The following is an 18331-nucleotide window of genomic DNA, read 5'->3' on the forward strand; positions in this document are numbered from 1 at the left end:
TCTTATAGATTATGCCTAACCGAAAATGAACACAGCCACATTATCCAAACAGACCGGGTGAAACCGGGATTAGCTGCTAGTCTTTCTATAAAAGGTAGAGGAACATGGCAGGATTGAGGTAGATTAATGAGTCAGTTCTGTACTTTTACCAATGCAATGGAGAGAGGAGAAAACATGTCTGCACTGAGGAGGATTAGTATTGAGTTGCTTTGACACCCCTAAAGATCTAATCCTCATTTCTTTCTAATAGGGTATTCATTAGTTGGTACATTCTCATAAATTCTGCTCAATATAAATTTTTCACGGGGGATTTAGTGATTATAGCAGCCATCTCTGATGCTAATGGTAGGCTGTATGACAGGGAATGCGCTTCAACAATCTTCCTTGTTTGTAAGACTGGAAGAGAACTATAAAGTTTCATACACTATAGTTGCCATTTAACAACTGGCATATCTTATGGAACTCTTGCAATGCAAAAATAAACCGAAACAAAAAAAAAAACTGGCTGTTATTTCTAGCTGTTTGAGCAACCACATAGAGGCTCCCTCCTAGAAGCCAAGTAATTAAAATGAAAGAAAACTGTCCATGAAGTCATTGCATAGTAATCCCTTTCCAAACGTACAAACGTATTAGATTTATTCTTTCTTTCATTCACATTAGTTGAAAATAAGTATCATTTATGTTTCCTGTTCAATTAGTTGGTACTAGGTAGAGTACTCACTTCAATTTTTTATTCTAATAGTACTACAGCATTTATTAGCCATGGTATGATTGTTTGGTACCTTAAAGAACAAGTTCAAAGAATTAGAGATAACAGCCAAGTCTTCCTACAGTCTTGAAAAAGTAAAGATGCATTAGATAATGTACACTTGAATACCCCTTAAAAATGGTATTTCTTTTTTAACAAGTTGGAAGAGATTTGGTTGAAACACTGCTAAAGATACCCGAGGATAAGGGAGTGGAATGTTGACTGGTTTGGAATTATGAAGAATAGGAAGTTAAAGTTGTAACAGTGAGATGGTCATTTATATACAGAAGGAGAAGCATGGGGTAGAACCAAACTATGAGGTACACTAACACTGGCACAAATACACAAATCAGAGAGTGTCTCATTAGGAAACATTGCAATGGACCATATAAGTGGGTGAGGAGGTATTTTTGTCAGATATCAAGAACCACCACCACCTTGCATTTGTGGAAGCTTTCAAGGACACACGGCCACTGGTTGATGATACAGGAAAGCAGATCTCTGATAGAATTGGTTCTATGGGAACCAGATTGATGGTCAGTGAGTATGTAAGAGACAAAAAAAGGGATTTTTTTTTAATGATTGTTTCCAGAATCTTTAAGTTGTTGAAAAAGAGTGATTTGTTAGCAGCTGATGAGATTAGAATTTAACCTTTTTGGGAGTGACACAGTATCATATGTTGCTATAAATTAGCATAGATCCCCACAGAGAGAGATTGAAGAAAAAAGCTAGCTACGGAATGTACTGTTTGAGGGTAAACAAGGAAGGGACCGTGTCAGGGTTAGTCACCATGTTCGGTCGTAGTAATTGTGTATGTTTTCACACTGGGCAATTGTGAGCCATGTAATGGTGAGACAGGTGGAGTCAACAGGGTGCACTTGGGAGTGGCTTTTATGTGCATGCACTGCTGTGTGGAACTGGAAGGTAAACTGACAGCAAATGTCATTGCTCTATCTGCAGGAATACTACTTACAGAACACATTAAGGTGTGGTGAATGGGATGAATTTGAAAATCTAGTAGAAAATTCTCTTGGTAAGAGACAAGGAGGACTGGTTATGACTTTGGGAACAAGAGAGAGCTTGCAGGCCATGAAATGCACAAAGGCATTCTTTGATCAGCAAGAGATATAAAAGAAGTAATCTTAATTTAATACAAAGACTACATTCTCAATGTCGAAAAGAAAAAAAAAGGTTTGAGCTGTTAATGGACAAAACTAATAAATGCATCTATTAAATTTACTTCGACTTGGCTGGAAAGTAGGCTACTATTAATAGAAAGGAGAATAATAATTACTAAAAATTAGAATTAGTAGTAAGCAGTAGAGTGTCTAAATAGTCTGGCGTATCTGGCTACAAGATGGGTGTATTATGTTGAAAGTGTTCTGGCACTAATCAAAGCAACAAAATTGATGATAAAAATAACAAACACACAAGATCATAAGCTCCATGTTGCAGTGGAATGACATTACAGCAGAGAGCGTTCTTGTTGATATCTTAACTGAACAGACCATCTGTTCAAAGAAAATACTACTAAAGCAAATAAATTGGTTGTAGAGAGAGAGAGATGTCCCTGAAGATACGTGGGTGGTTGCCAAATAAATACAGTGCACAGGTATGATTAAAAAGCCGAAACAACAACAACCAAAAAAAAAATGGATAAATATAAAATATGATGTTGTGAAGAAATGCTGTCATGCAAAAAGGCTGAACAGTCTGTTATTAATTTAGATATGATTCCAGAATAACTGAGTTCAAGCCACTGAATCAAAAACAAGGCTGAGGAAAAGTTTAGCAAGATATTAAATCAGTTTTTTGGTTTCCTTAAACCTGGAAGATTTCTTTCAGAGCGTTAAGTACAGTTAGTGTAATTCCTGAGTCAGCAACACTTGATTGTAATGAAGTGAGACTAAGCTGCAAATTAATTCAATACTGAAAAATACTGAATAAGACACAGCTATAATAATAAATGATCCACAGTTTATGAGTGATTGATTATAGAAAATTGTAACAATGTCAAAGATATCTAATTAAACAGACTGTTTGAAGTAAAAGACACCTGGTTCCGCTTTCTTTTGATTTACATTATCATAAAAGGGTTTACTTCAACTAACTGCATTTTAGTATACTAAAACAACACCTGTATAGCTGAAAGACTACAAAATTAAGCTAGCACCAGCACAACTATATTAGTTATAAATATATTTGTGATGTGAGCTTGGATCATCAGACAGATGTAACCAATGTTTGTTTGGGAAAGTATCTTATCTTTCTCTTGTTTCTGTCATTCGACTGCAGCCATACTGGAGCACTACCACAAAGAGCTTAGTTAAACAGATGAACTCCAGTACTTATTGTATTGGTCTCTTTTGCCAAACTGCTAAGTTACGGGGTCATAAACAAACCAACACCAGTTATCAAGCAGAGGTGGAACAAACACAATAGCACAAACTCATACAGTAATACCTCACTTTGCAAGGACCCCCTTTGCGAGATCCCAGGTTTACGAGTTTTATTTTAAAATAAATATAAAGATCCAAATTTTGAAAGAAGTGCAAAAGTTTCTACAACCACAACAAATGCTTCGGTGTGTTACCAAGAAATTTACAGAGAGTGAAAAAAAAGGCTTTATTCTAAGCAAACAACTTCGGACTTGTTTTTTAAAAAGAAATCTGCAAGTCCATCCTACAAGCTCTTGTGAATTGGCAATCACATCTACAAGCGATGGTGTGCACAAGTCTAGTGTGAGTGAAAGTGACTCAGAAAATGATTATAATAATAATGATAATATTTTTTATTATAAATGATCTTGACATAAAGTATTCTTTACATCCTACTGTTGTTTTATTGCCATTTATTTATGAGTGTTATAAAATTTTACAGGGTAGAATAGTTTTCTGGGAACAAATTATGATTTATAACATTGATACTATGGGAAATTATTGCCCTGCTTAATGAGTTTTTGCTTTACGAGTTGTCTCTGGGAACAAATTAACTCATGTATCAAGGCATTACTGTGTATGTATGTATGTGTGAGTGTATGTATGTATATATATATATATACACACACACACACACACACAGATAAAATTCATTGTGTGTGTGTGTGTTTCCTATATGTATGGTCAAACTGTTGGATCAATCTGTATCAAGTTTGGCATGAAGGTTTTTCATTACTCGGGGATGGTTCTAGTGGGTAGGGGAGGAAGCAAATTTTGTTCCTTGCCCATATATGGGTCTGCGTCCCCCACCATACGACACTTCTGATTTTTTTTTCAGTGATATATTGTTTCTCTTTTATTCTTTCACTTTAATAAGACTATAATATTGTTTCACTTTTATCTATAAAATCCAGTGTGTGTGTGTTTCCTCTATGCATGGTCCAACCGCTGGATCAATCTGTACTAAATTTGACATGAAGATCTTTCATTAGTCAGGGAAGGTTCTAGCATTATATAAAATGGGCTTCCACTCAATATCCACCAACCAAATTCACTCACAAGGAATTGAGCAGCCTGAGGCTATAGCAGAAGACCCTTGCCCAAGATGCTGTACAATAAGACTGAACCTGAAGCCATAGAGATGCAAAGTGAGATTCTTAACCACACAGCCATGCCGATTATTTAATTTATTACTAATTACTATTTATATTAATCCTTGATCGTCTACTGGTTTCTTTTAATTAAAAACATTCACGTTTAGGAGAGCATTTAAAAAGACATTTGGAGAGTATGAAGTCTCTCTGGCTGGTGTGGTCACATAAATGGCAGGTGATCAGATGGTTGGCCAGTTTCCTGGAGTTAGTGTTGCAAATGCTGAAATCATTTTCATTATAGAACTCCCATGATGACCCTTGAACCCTTAATTCAGTGAATTATATAATAATAATAATTATATTCTAATTGCAACTGTTTGAAGATGTTCTTTCAATTGACACTATAACAACACACACACACACACACACACACAATTTTAATGCTAAATATGATGAAAGTAAAAGATTATTATTATTGGAAACCCACTTACCTCGCTCCTCCACTCTTTTCACAAGCTGGTGTTCCCCCCATTTTAATACAGCATTCAGAACATCTAATTCGCCAGCCTGAAATACAATATAAAACCACCATATAGAAAAAAAAAAGTAAATTACCAAATGCATTATACATACAAAAGTGGACCGCGATATGGCAAGGGATTACTGCATACATTTCACTATGAAAGATATTGAAAAATATAGCTTCAAACTTCTCAAGAACACAATCCAAAATATCAAACTGTATAGACCTTGTCAACCCATGCAACCAAAGACCATGTATAAAAGATATCTTTGTCTGCCCCACGTCATCATCATCCTTGTTTGTCCTCTCTGTGTTTAGCCCCTTGTGGGTAGTAAAGGAATAGGTAATATTCTCTCCATTGCCAAACATGTTTTTGCAGAATACTGGAAATGAACGACATTCCTTACACACACACACACAAGCTTCTTCAAGGTTCCATCTACCATATTCACTCACAAGCCCCAAGGCCATAGTTGAACACTTGGCCAAGATGGTGCACAGTGGAGCTAAACTCAAAACCACACAGCTTCACCTATGTATATGAATGTGTGTGTATGCATAGAGAGAGACAAACAGACAGACAGATAGCTTACAGGTTTTCTGCTTTATATGCATTACAAAGTTTTTTTGGGTTTGTTTTTCTCTTCTGCTCCCATAAATTTTAATCCCACTTCAACTGTGCAAAACCAGACACAAATCAGATTCCTGCAGTCACTCACAATAACCCCGGCAGCAATAAAAGGAAAATCTTCCATGGTTCGTGGATTGGTCGATGGTTTAATAAATCCTTACAAATGTAATAAAAACTCATCTCAGTTGTTAATGTAGAAATGAAAGTGTTACAACACCACTTTATCAATTAGACTATTTATATTAAAACTATTATTTCAACATAAAATTAAAGCAAAAAAAAAAGAAAAAAGAAAAGAAACATTAATGAATTATTTATGAAAGTTATGCAAGTATTTCAACTGTGGTATTTTGAATTTACTTAGCCATGTCAGCAGACAGAACAAAACAATTCAGAGGGAAAGAGTTATTGAATAAAAAGCAACTGGGAGCTTATGAAAGGAATACAAAATTTTAGCTAACTTATTTTAGTACACACACACACACACACACATATATATATTGCATTTTATTCTCATGAGAAATAATGCTAACAATAAAATTTTACATGAATAGCAGCTAGTTATTCAAGCCACGAAGTGAGCAGGAAAATTAAACTATGCAACCAGCCCCCACCACTCCATATTTTCTTGTCAATTTGATTAATCTCAGACATTAATGATGATGATGATGATGATGATGATGACGACAACAATGGTGATGATTGTAATATTTAAAATTAACAGTCCTATACAATCTTGCAAAACCCCAGCTACTCACTGCTACTAACCTTGTGCCTTGAGGGGCCACCTGGATACCCCACCTCTAATATTTATCTCTTTGCAGTTCCAAATGATCATTTTTTTCTCTCTCACTCTTCTAAATGTGAGCAGTCATGTCCCTCTTATGCAAGAACCTGCTCTGACCCCACCCTTCTCTCATATTTTAACCTTTCATCTCCTGGCATAAAGCCAAACCCACTCCTTCAGGTTCACAGTCTTGCAAAGTGTATGGTAACCTCAAAAGTGCTGGTAGAATGAAAACATGCACTCAGTACATGCAGTAAAGTGGTTGACATCAGGAAGGGCATTCAGCTGTGGAAACCTTGCCAAATCAGATGCTGGAACATGATGCTGTCACACCATTCACCTCATGCTAGCATGGAACATGGATGTTAAATGGTGATGAATCTCACTTATTGGAAATTAAAGGATAAACAATAGCTGAAACAAGTAAAAGATAAAAGATATATACAACAAGCTTCTTTCACTTTCCACCTACCAAACCCACTCAAAAGGCTTTGATCAGACTGGGACTAATGCATAGACACTAAACAAAAGTGTCATGCACTGGGATTGAACCCAAAACCATGTGGCTGGAAAGCAAACTGTTCATTCAAAAAAATGTATCAATGTTCAGAACTGATGAAACAGACCTCTATATATATATATATATATATATATATATATATATTCTTTTACTTGTTTCAGTCATGTGACTGTGGCCATGCTGGAGCACCACCTTTGGTCAAGCAAATCGACCCCTGGACTTATTCTTTGTAAGCCTAGTACTTATTGTATTGGTCTCTTTTGCCGAAACACTAAGTTACAGGGACATAAACACACCTGCATCAGTTGTCAAGCGATGTTGGGGTGGGGACAAACACAGACACACAAACATACACATACATATATATACATATATACGACGGGCTTCTTTCAGTTTCCGTCTACCAAATCCACTCACAAGGCTTTGGTTGGCCCGACGCTATAGTAGAAGACACTTGCCCAAGGTGCCACACAGTGGGACTGAACCCAGAACCACGTGGTTGGTAAGCAAGCTACTTACAACCACTCTTATACTTTTAAATGGAAACATTTAACAATTGAACTTAGCTCATTACAACTGCATGTTTTTAAAGCTTGATTGCAGTCTGCAAGAAAGGACATTGTAATCAAAGAAACGAGATAGGAAAGAGATCCATTTAATAGCCTTGGTCTAAAGTATAGAGGTAACAATGCCAGATGGAATTATCACCGTTCTTCCTAGCATGCCTCATGGAAAATTTCTCTAACAAAAGTGACACTACTATTTAAGTTAGCTACTGTGACTACTGACAATGGAATGGAAACTTTTGACTTTGGAATATGGAAAGGATGGAAATAGAAAAAAAAACTCAAATCTAACAGAATATTGATAGACATCATCATTGTTTAACATACGCTTTTCAATGATGCTATGGGTCAGGTAGAATTTATTGAGGCAAATTTGTCTCAAAGCAAGGAAATATTTCCCCATAGCCAGACATGTTTTCCATGACTTGACTTGACTTGAGACAGCATTCACCCGGGGTGGGTTGAGCTGGCTTCATTCATCCTCAATGCTGCATCTCTCACAAATGCCGACCAGGCCTGGCGATTTGAGGTTAACGACTGCGTGATCTCCAACCCCTCCGGTGAACGCCATAGATATGGGGGCCTAGGTTGGGTTCCAGATCAGCCTTGACTGTCATCAGCCAGGGTTTTCATTGTCCACCACATCGCTTTCGCCAACCCTGAAGGAAAACTGGAAACAAACAACCTCGCTTGGTTGACAATGATGCTCATTTACAGCCATCACATGATATCTAGACTAGGGTACACATAAACACACACACAATGGGTTTTCACGCAGTTCCCGTCTACCAAATCCGCTCACAAGGCTTTGGTCAGCCTGGGGACTAAGGTGGTGCTGTGCAGTGAGATTGAGCCCAAGATCACATGGTTGGGAAGGCAGCTTATCAACAAACAAAGCTATGCTTGTGTCCATATGAGTTTTCAAAATAAATGCAGAAATTAAATAAGCGCAGGAGTGGCTGTGTGGTAAGTAGCTTGCTATCCAACCACATGGTTCCGGGTTCAGTCCCACTGCGTGGCATCTTGGGCAAGTGTCTTCTGCTATAGCCCCGGGCCGACCAATGCCTTGTGAGTGGATTTGGTAGACGGAAACTGAAAGAAGCCTGTCATCATCATCATCATCATCATCATCATTTAACATCCGCTTTCCATGCTAGCATGGGTTGGACGGTTCAACTGGTGTCTGGGGAGCCCGAAGGCTGCACCAGGCCAGTCAGATCTGGCAGTATTTCTACAGCTGGATGCCCTTCCTAATGCCAACCACTCCGAGAGTGTAGTGGGTGATTTTATGTGCCACCGACACAGGTGCCAGACGAGGCTGGCGAACGGCCACGCTCGGATGGTGTTTTTATGTGCCACCGACACAGGTGCCAGACAAGGCTAGCAGACGACCACGCTCAGATGGTGTTTTTTATGTGCCAGACGAGGCTGGCGAACGGCCACGCTCGGATGGTGTTTTTATGTGCCACCGACATAGGTGCCAGACGAGGCTGGCGAACGCCACGCTCGGATGGTGTTTTTATGTGCCACCGACACAGGTGCCAGACAAGGCTAGCAGACGACCACGCTCAGATGGTGTTTTTTATGTGCCACCGACACAGGTGCCAGACGAGGCTGGCGAACAGCCACGCTCGGATGGTGTTTTTATGTGCCACCGACACAGGTGCCAGACAAGGCTAGCAGACGACCACGCTCGGATGGTGTTTTTTATGTGCCACCGACACAGGTGCCAGACGAGGCTGGCGAACGGCCACGCTCGGATGGTTTTTTTTTTTATGTGCCACCACCGACACAGTGCCAGACGAGGCTGGCGAACGGCCATGCTCGGATGGTGTTTTTATGTGCCCCGACACAGGTGCCAGACAAGGCTAGCAGACGACCACGCTCGGATGGTGTTTTTTATGTGCCCCGACACAGGTGCCAGACGAGGCTGGCGAACGGCCACGCTCGGATGGTGTTTTTTATGTGCCACCGACACAGGTGCCAGACAAGGCTAGCAGACGACCACGCTCGGATGTGTTTTTATGTGCCACCGACACAGGAGCCAGATTTGGCTGGCGATCGGCCACGATTGGGTGGTGATTGTTACGTGCCCACAGCATGGAGGCCAGTCGGTGCGGTACTGGCTACACCCACGTTCGGATGGTATTCTTGTGTGCCACCGGCACTGGTACCACAAAGATACAAATTCCATTGATGTTCATCTATTTTGATTTTGTTTGATTTTCACTTGCCTCAACAGGTCTTCACAAGTGTCACAAGAAGGAAATGCATGTGTGTGTGTGTTTGTGTGTCTGTGTTTGTCCCCCTAGCATTGCTTGACAACTGATGCTGGTGTGTTTACGTCCCCGTAACTTAGCGATTCGGCAAAAGAGACCGATAGAATAAGTACTGGGCTTACAAAGAATAAGTCCTGGGGTTGATTTGCTCGACTAAAGGTGGTGCTCCAGCATGGCCACAGTCAAATGACTGAAACAAGTAAAAGGGTAAAAGAGTAAGCGAAATGCAGAAGTAATGTATGCATTCACAAACACACACAAATGTCTCAAACTGAATGTGAAAAACAGAGGCAAGGTGCAGAAATATGTATGAAAGCCTACAAGTATTTCCAGATAAGTGAATGTGAGACATTTTAATGAGGTGAATGACATTTCAAACTGTATTTATTTATTTATCAACTGAATAATATGAATATATGAAGTATGCACACTAAATGTTATTTAAATTAAGTCTTTGTGTGTAAAACACTCCATTGAGTCAAGTTGAGAGACTAAATAGCCATCATGCACTGAAGGGGGAAATATCCCTTACTCTGCAAAAACTGTAATTTTGTCAAGAGATCTTAATATTTTGTTCTAAAAATTGTTTTCATTAAAGTTACTGGATTAATAACAAAGTAAGTGAACTGTAAGGGAGATAAAGAAAGTGGCGGGGGGGGGGGACAATGTATTTTTTTCAGAATGTAGATTAGTAATAGAACAAAGAAAGATTAGTGTAGAAATATAGAAATAGACACAGATAGTTCACAAGGAGGAAATGTTTATACAGAATTGAAGAAAGCAGGTCTTCAAGTGCAGTGGGTAGAAAATAGGTCGGAAGGAAGGGAAAATTAATGTAGAAGTTGTGAATGGTGTGGATTTAATAGTGAACAGTGGTCCTTCTACACAGAATGCCAGGAAGTTAGTTTCTTTAACAGTGTGTGTGTGTGTGTGTGTAGTTGCATGTGTGAGTGTGTGTGTGTGGTTGCATATGTGAGTGTGTGTGTGTTTAAACTTTAAAAAACATTAACAAAGAAATTTTTTTAAAAGGTATAAAAGAAAAGCATTCAGGTTAATAAAACAATAAAACCTTACAAAACTGTAAAGGAAGCAGTTTAAAAATATTGTTCTAAAACTCAAACTCAGTCAAGATTTGTGCTTGAAGAGCAAGTCATTAATCCCCACCACCACCACCAGACACCCCCTGCTCCATTACCCCTAATTTGACAGCAACAAGCAGATGAGAGATACATTGCTCTTCAGAGGGGACATCAGTCTCTCTCTCTCTCTCACCCCCTTTTCTCATTCTTTATCATAAGACAGCACTCAAAAACATGAATCCAATTATTATATCAAGTGCCCAGTCAGTCGGTTCACCATGTGACATCTAGGTCACTCCCTGGTTTTGTAGCTAATCTGATTATTTATTCTGGTGATGTGCGATGAATGAGGGGGTTCAGATGGATCCTTGCTCACAGAATTGCAGAACTTCAGACTTGTGATCATTGCTTTTAATGTCCATTTTTCTATGCTCACATCGGTCTCAGAGAATTTATTGAGGTGAATTTTAATGTCCATTTTTCTATGCTCGCATCGGTCAGAGAGAATTTATTGAGGTGAATTTTAATGTCCATTTTTCTATGCTCGCATCGGTCAGATAGAATTTATCGAGGTGAATTTTAATGTCCATTTTCCTATGCTTACATCAGTCAGTGAGAATTTATTGAGATGAATTTTAATGTCCATTTTTCTATGCTCACATCGGTCAGTGAGAATTTATTGAGGTGAATTTTCTACAACCGAAATGCCCTTGCTGTCACCAACCTTCACCTGTTTCCAAGTGAGGTAATATTTTTCTATGATCAGGAATGTTGCCACAGAAGACTGGAAACAAAAGACACCACTTGCATGATTGTGACACTCATTGACAACTATCACAAGGAGGAGACAGTAACACACACACAGATACATACATACAATACATAGGAGCACTCCGTCAGTTATGAAGACGAGGGTCCCAGCTGATACGATTAACGGAACAGCCTGCTCGTGAAATTAACGTGCAAGTGACTGAGCAATCCACAGACATGAGTATCCTTAACGTAGCTCTCAGGGAGATTCAGTGTGACCCAGAGTGTGACAAGGCCGGCCCTTTGAAATACAGGTACAAAAGAAACAGGAAGAAAGAGTGAGAGGGTTTTGCTCAACAAATTGACTAGTTATGGGGATGAAAACAAACCAACACCCATTGTCAAAGCGTGGGTAGAAAGGGGACACACATATGGACTTGTTTCAGTTTCTGACTACCAAATCTATCCACAAGACGCAGAGCTGTACCAGAAGGCACTTGCCCAAGGTGCCACACAGTGGGACTGAACCCAAAATCCTGTGGTTGGAAACTAAATTTCTCAACCACATAGCCATGCCTGTACCATACATACATACAATTGTCAATATAAAAGCCAGTAACATGTTTTTTTTTTTCAAAAGGTCGCTCAACTGATCCATTTTTATTCAGTCACTTTCAGTCAAAGTAAACCAAAGCCAAACATGGCTTATCTTAAAAACTTTATACACCTTTGAATTAACCGATCCAGCCAGTAAACTTGTTCACCTAGTTATTATCAGTCATACATATTCATATCCAATTTCTTCTTAAATAGACTGTGATTATGTTAAAAAGACTAACGTTAAAGTCAACACTAAAAAAGCAGTCCATTTAATGTAACTTAAGTTTCAGGTTTTTTTATTCTTATAACTTAATTTTGATTCTAACTCACTTCATTATAATATCACAGGTTATTTTTCTGAATAAACAACAATTTCTTTGGTAAATATTTTATTAACTCTACAGGGATAAAATACAATGTTTATTATGGTAGGATTCACTCACCATCATCATTGTTTAACATCCGTTTTCCATGCTGGCATGAGTGGGTCAGTTTGACTGGGGAGTAGCAAGCCAGTAGGCTGTGCCAGGCTCCAATCTGATCTGACAAGGTTTCTACAGCCGGATGCTCTTCCTAACGCTAACCACTCTGAGAGTGTAGTGGGTGCTTTTTACGTGCCACCAGCACCGGGGGGGGGGGGGGGGGGGGGGTCAGGCGGCACTGGCATTGACCACGTTCGGATGGTGCTTATACAAACAAGAACAGACAAAGGGGTTAAATTGATCACATCGATCCCCAGTATTTCACTGGTACTGAATTTATCGACCCCGAAAGGATGAAAGGCAAAGTCAACCTCAAGTGACTAAAACAAGTAAAAGATTAATACCTGTACGATTTTGAAGCACACATATACTAGGACATACAGGTGTAGGTTTGGTTGTGTGGTTGAGATGCTCTGAATCATGTCTTGGATTCAGACTCACTTGAACAAGTGTCTTTCACTATAACCCTGGGCCAGCCAAAGCCTTGTGAGTGGATATGATAGACAGAAATTGAAAGATGCCTGTCATGTCTGTGTGTCCTTGTCTACACATGATGTTCATAAATGAGCATCATCATCACACAAACGAGGTCGTTGTTTTCCAGTCTTCCATGAAAAAAAATATCTCCCTATGGGAGAAGACTATCTTGTTTCAAAACAGCTGATGGTTGGTGACAGTAAAGGCATCGGCCTCACCAAATTCCATCTGACCCATGCAAACATGGAAAAAAGTGGAAATTCAATTATGATGACGATGATATATGTGGTTTCATCATATACCATTTTAGTATTGTCAGTATTGTAATTTTCATGTAGTTCTTTTTAACAAAATTAATAAAAGATAACAAAATGAAGAAAAAGAAGAGATTATTTTTCTGTTTTTTCGTTAATATCCAATTAGTTATAGTTAGTAATATAAAACTGTTATCAACTTAAAATATCTTCAGCTCATTTGCTTAGACTCAATCCGGATGATGTAACACCAGCTCATTAACAAAGCCCCTTATCAGTGAAAGTAATTTATTTTGAAGCCAGTACACAGATGGTAAAGTCTCTAAATGTTACTCCAGCCGTTTCTAATTGATTATAAATTGAAAGTAAAATGCCCATTAATTTATCTTTTACTCGTTTCAGTAATTAGACTGCTGCCATGTCGAGGTAATGCACGGGAAGGTTTTACTTGAACGAATCCACTGCAGTATTTATTCCATCAGGATCTTCTGCCAAACTACTAAGTGATGGGGATGTAAACAAACCAACACCAGTTGTCAAGCAGTAAGGAGTCAATACAAACAGAAAAGCACACACACACACACATCTGAAAAACTTCGACCAAGATCAAAATGAAATATGGTTATGTGCAGACCCTTCTGAAGTTCCAAGTGTTATGCATACAAAATTTCCTGAAACTGTCATAGTTTTAGGGGTTGTCAACAATGAAGGACATGTGATGCCTCCTTACTTCTTTCCACAAGGCCTTTGAGTTAATTCTGCCACCTATATTGAGGTCCTGGAAACAATTAAGCCCTGGATAGAGAGTGTATGCAATGGAAGGCCATATATGTTTCAGTAAGTCTCTGCACTGTCACACATGGCTCTAGTAACACAGGAATGGATAGCTGAAAATTTTTATGATCACATAACCCCTAATACTTGGCCTACTAATTTCCCAGATCTCAATCCATTGGACTATTACATGTGGAGCATTGTTGAGAGAAGGTCAATGAACATGTCCATATCACCGAAGATTCTTTGAAAGATGCCATAGTCAGAGTAATGTCCAAAATGAACCAGGACCACTTGATTCGAGCATGTGGTTGATTTAGATCTCATATAGAAGAAGGTGGCTTCATTGAATAACATTATTTTTATCCTAATAGCATTTTTTGATAAATAAAGTTATCTGTTATTATATATCTATTTTTTATAAGCATAAATTTGTCCTCAAATATCTTACCCTGTATATGACAGAAAAACCAGGAAACCTACCTTATGCTTCCTACAGAGTATTGTGGACTAACCATGACCAAATGACATTAAACATCATACAAATAATTAACATTTCATCTATCAAACCCATTTTACACCATATTTTCTTTTGTGCCATTGGCCTAATTATGCCCTTTTTTAATCATATATCTGTTTTAGCTCACAATATAAACTATGACAGATTTATAGCATAGGTGTCAGCAGTGACATCCCACAGTTCAGAGCAAATATTATATTCATTCTGGACTGCAGGTGTTGCAGGTGGTAGACAAGGTAAGCAAAATGTTGAAGTCTAAACAAAACCAATATTTCAAGACAGAGAGAAAAAAAAAATCTAAAGATATAGTAACAATACATGTAATTAATTATATTTCGTTTTTGGATTTGGTTTGCAAGATTCTTTATATGAGTTCATGTGTTGAAGCATATTCTGTTGTGTCTGGGGAGAGTCATTTTCTTTTTGTGCCTTATAATGTAACACACACACCAGTAAAATTTCCACTTTTTTCTTATTTTTATTTTCCTAAAATTTTCGTTGCGTCTTGCAACCTTTTCAATAGTTTTGAGTGTGTTAAATTATAAGGCACAAAAAGAAAATGACTCTCCCCAGACACAACAGAATAATTAATTATAACTTGAAATAAAACACAGAAAACGGTTTTACCTGTAAGAAGTCAGAGCAAATGGCAGCAATGAGATAATCTTTTCCCATTTCACAGAAAATTGGAGAGTGTAGCAACTGAAGAAATTCTTCTCGTAAAAAATGTAAAGCTTGCCGATGGACCCACTGAGACCCATGGGGTTCAGAACTCCATGTCAAAATAGAACTTAAATTTTCTACAGCAATACTTTCTACAATTATATCTTCACAACCTGAAAATAGAAACAAGAGAAAATATAAACTGATGAAAGTGATATCCAGTCGAGATAAAACAGCAAGATGGATAATACTGGTAAGAGGCCACACATTTGTAGAGGGAGGCATTTAATTGATTGAATTAACTCCAATTTATGACTGGTACATGTTTTGTTTACTCAGATCACAGAGGCTCAAACTAAATACCGCAAGGCATTTTATTATTTCTTCCAACCTATTGTCCTAGATACATGTATTCTCTCACTGGTTTCAGTCATTAGATGGCAGCCATGCAGGTGAACCCCCTGCAACATATTTTTACTTGGTTTTATCGACCTTGGTCCTTATTTCATTGATCTGGAAAGGAGTCATAAGGTCAAAATTAGAAATGGTGCATCACATCAATAAGAGAGAGAGAGCATAGGACCCAGGTATTAGTCAGCTCAGATATAGGGGTATGCACAGTTGCAGTGCATCATTGCATCTACCACTTGTCTGCATTTGCTCAGGTTGTCCCAAGCAATTCTCCCAGTGGGGTCCCAGTGAGTCTCCATCTCTGCGAAATACTTCCTCATCCATTATGACTATGTGGCATGAGGATGACCAACGTGAGCCATCACCCAGGCCAGATCTTCAGTGAAGAGGACACAACACGCAGGATCCCACTTGAAAAATCAAGAAAACTGACCAAACAGTCTGAGTCAACAACAAACTCCAAATCATGCAACTAACAGGACACATCCCCACAAAATCCTACCAAAGGTGACCTGCAATCCTGTGAAGCATCCTGGTGCCAAAGGAGTCCAGGTGGTCTCTAAGGGCTCCAAACAGTGTCCAAGTCTTGCAACTATAGAGCAAGACAGGAAAGACCAGAGACCTGAAGACCCCGAATCATTGTCCTCCTGCTCAAATATTAATAGCACCAAACACCCTTGTCCAGTGAGTCCACAACTGCGCCAACACATCCAGTCACAGCAAATACTGCTGTGGATCATACGGCTGAGGTAAGTGAAGCAGTCTAGAGCTTTGTCCATACTCTTAGGAAGCACAATTTCATTATCAGTAATATAACGATGGTTTGGCAATTATTTAAAATAAGTGTATGTACTAGAGCATAGTTCAGAGAGGGTCACTTTAATTTTGCTGAGCACTTGACAAGTGTTCTCATGCTGATGTCACAATAAAACGCACCCTGTGTCTGCTATAAAGTGGCTGACATAAGGAGAGAAATCCAGCAATAAAAACCTCACCAAAATGGAATATATGAACCAGAATATGGTTCTCTGACGCATTTAAGCAGGCAGTAATTCTGAATAAGAACTGACTCAGATGTGATGACACGTCCACCTCATGTCAATGTGTAAGGTGGATGTAAAATGATGATGAGGAGGAGGATACACATCATATTTAATTGTGAAGCAAGGGAAGATGTTTTTGCGAGGGCAGGAGTGACATCATTTTCGTGTTGCTTTTTACACTTTTATGATGCTGATGATGATGCATCAAAGGAATCTGAAAAATATTCTGAAGATGATTTTCTGCAAATGGACAGGCATCAGCTGTCATATGAATGCAATTTGTTCTGGAAGTCAGACGTGTCTATAGAGAGAAGAATGTAAAAGCGATTCATATATATATATATATATACTTTATTTAAAGCAGCAAAAAATTCAACAAAACCTGTTACTCTGAGTTTCCCGTTGCCGTTCATCGGACAGTTTTGTTTGGATTATATATATATATATATATAATCCAAACATGAAAACACAAAGAGAAAACACAACAACGCGAGGACGTGGAACAAGTATAGTATTATTGGACGCTCAGGAAAGGAAAGAAAGAAGGAGGATTTTAACGTTTCGAGAGGAGCTCTTGTCAGAAACATAGGAAAGGAAAGATCCGAGGAAGGGAAGACGGAGGAAAAAAAAATTGCCAAAGTTTCAACTTTGGTACAAATCAGCTGTGGATTCTGCCAAAGCATCGACAATTACTATACAGCATCCAGTTTCACCTCATGTGAGACAAACTATGACTGGGACCCGGCTCTAAAAAAGCTACATGGTGTGTGTACATGGAGAATTCAAGATTACGTGTGTCACTTTCTTTCTACATGACTGCCGCTAGCCACTGGCCAAACAGCATCTTTTATCCAAATTCATATCTATGCTGCAGACATTCAAACCAGACATCAAATGTACATTGTAAACAACATCTGCATGAGGCCAAATACTTCTACGGGGCTTGTTGAACGACTACTTGACCATCTGCATATCGCAATACCATCTCATGTAACAGATGGCATGCAACCTCAAATTCCATATTGTTTCTCAAATAGCAACCATTTGACATGGGACAGGAGAAAAAACCAACAACGGAAATTGTTTTATATAAAGATGGTCAAAGTTTGTTAACAAATTAGTTGAGTGAATAAGGATTCTGATCCACTGCACTTTGATCTCATGTTGCCAAGAGAAAAGGATGGTCAGGGCAGGATGCTTATAGATGTAAGTGGTTGCAAAAAGGATGCAGGTGAACTATTATGTATACAGGATGATGCATTAGGTCAACGACTTCAAAATAATTCTGTTGAGAGCAAAATTCCATTGCTGATAGCTATTACTAAGTCGAAGGATGGCTTTGATGGGTGTGAAATAATTAACAGATATTTATGTGTTTGTTTTGCAAGATTCTTCACATGAAACCCATGTGTTGAAACAGATATTGTTATACGTGAAGATGGTTGTTTTGCCAATAAACACATGCACTATTTATAGTTCTTTCATCGCACATTTTTTGTCTTTCGAAATGGAACAGAGAGGACAAAACCAGAGAGACAAGGAGACACAAGGAACAGAAGGTCATTGAAGAGGTCACACAGAATGTGTTATGCAAGAAATCTGACAAACTGATAATAATAATAATAAAGCTAAAGTGAAGATCAAATAAATAATTAACATCATCATTTAACGTCCATTTTCCATGCTGGCATG

The 18331-nt window shown here is 38.6% G+C and overlaps 1 protein-coding gene across 4 annotated transcripts in view; it reads right to left on the minus strand.

Annotated features, from left to right (window-relative positions):
* The window catches only part of LOC115217521 (BTB/POZ domain-containing protein 7-like), a 94193-nt gene that overhangs the window by 12045 nt on the left and 63817 nt on the right, over nucleotides 1-18331 (minus strand). For all 4 annotated transcript variants that reach the window (XM_029787245.2, XM_029787244.2, XM_036507321.1 and 1 more), the window contains 2 exons: nucleotides 15150-15358; nucleotides 4772-4847 (listed from right to left, as the gene is read on the minus strand). In XM_029787245.2, coding sequence (XP_029643105.1) covers nucleotides 4772-4847; nucleotides 15150-15358 — 285 coding nt within the window. The remainder of the gene's footprint in view (nucleotides 1-4771; nucleotides 4848-15149; nucleotides 15359-18331) is intronic.

The sequence above is a fragment of the Octopus sinensis genome, linkage group LG11, assembly GCF_006345805.1.
Source record: "Octopus sinensis linkage group LG11, ASM634580v1, whole genome shotgun sequence".
NCBI lineage: Eukaryota > Metazoa > Mollusca > Cephalopoda > Octopoda > Octopodidae > Octopus > Octopus sinensis.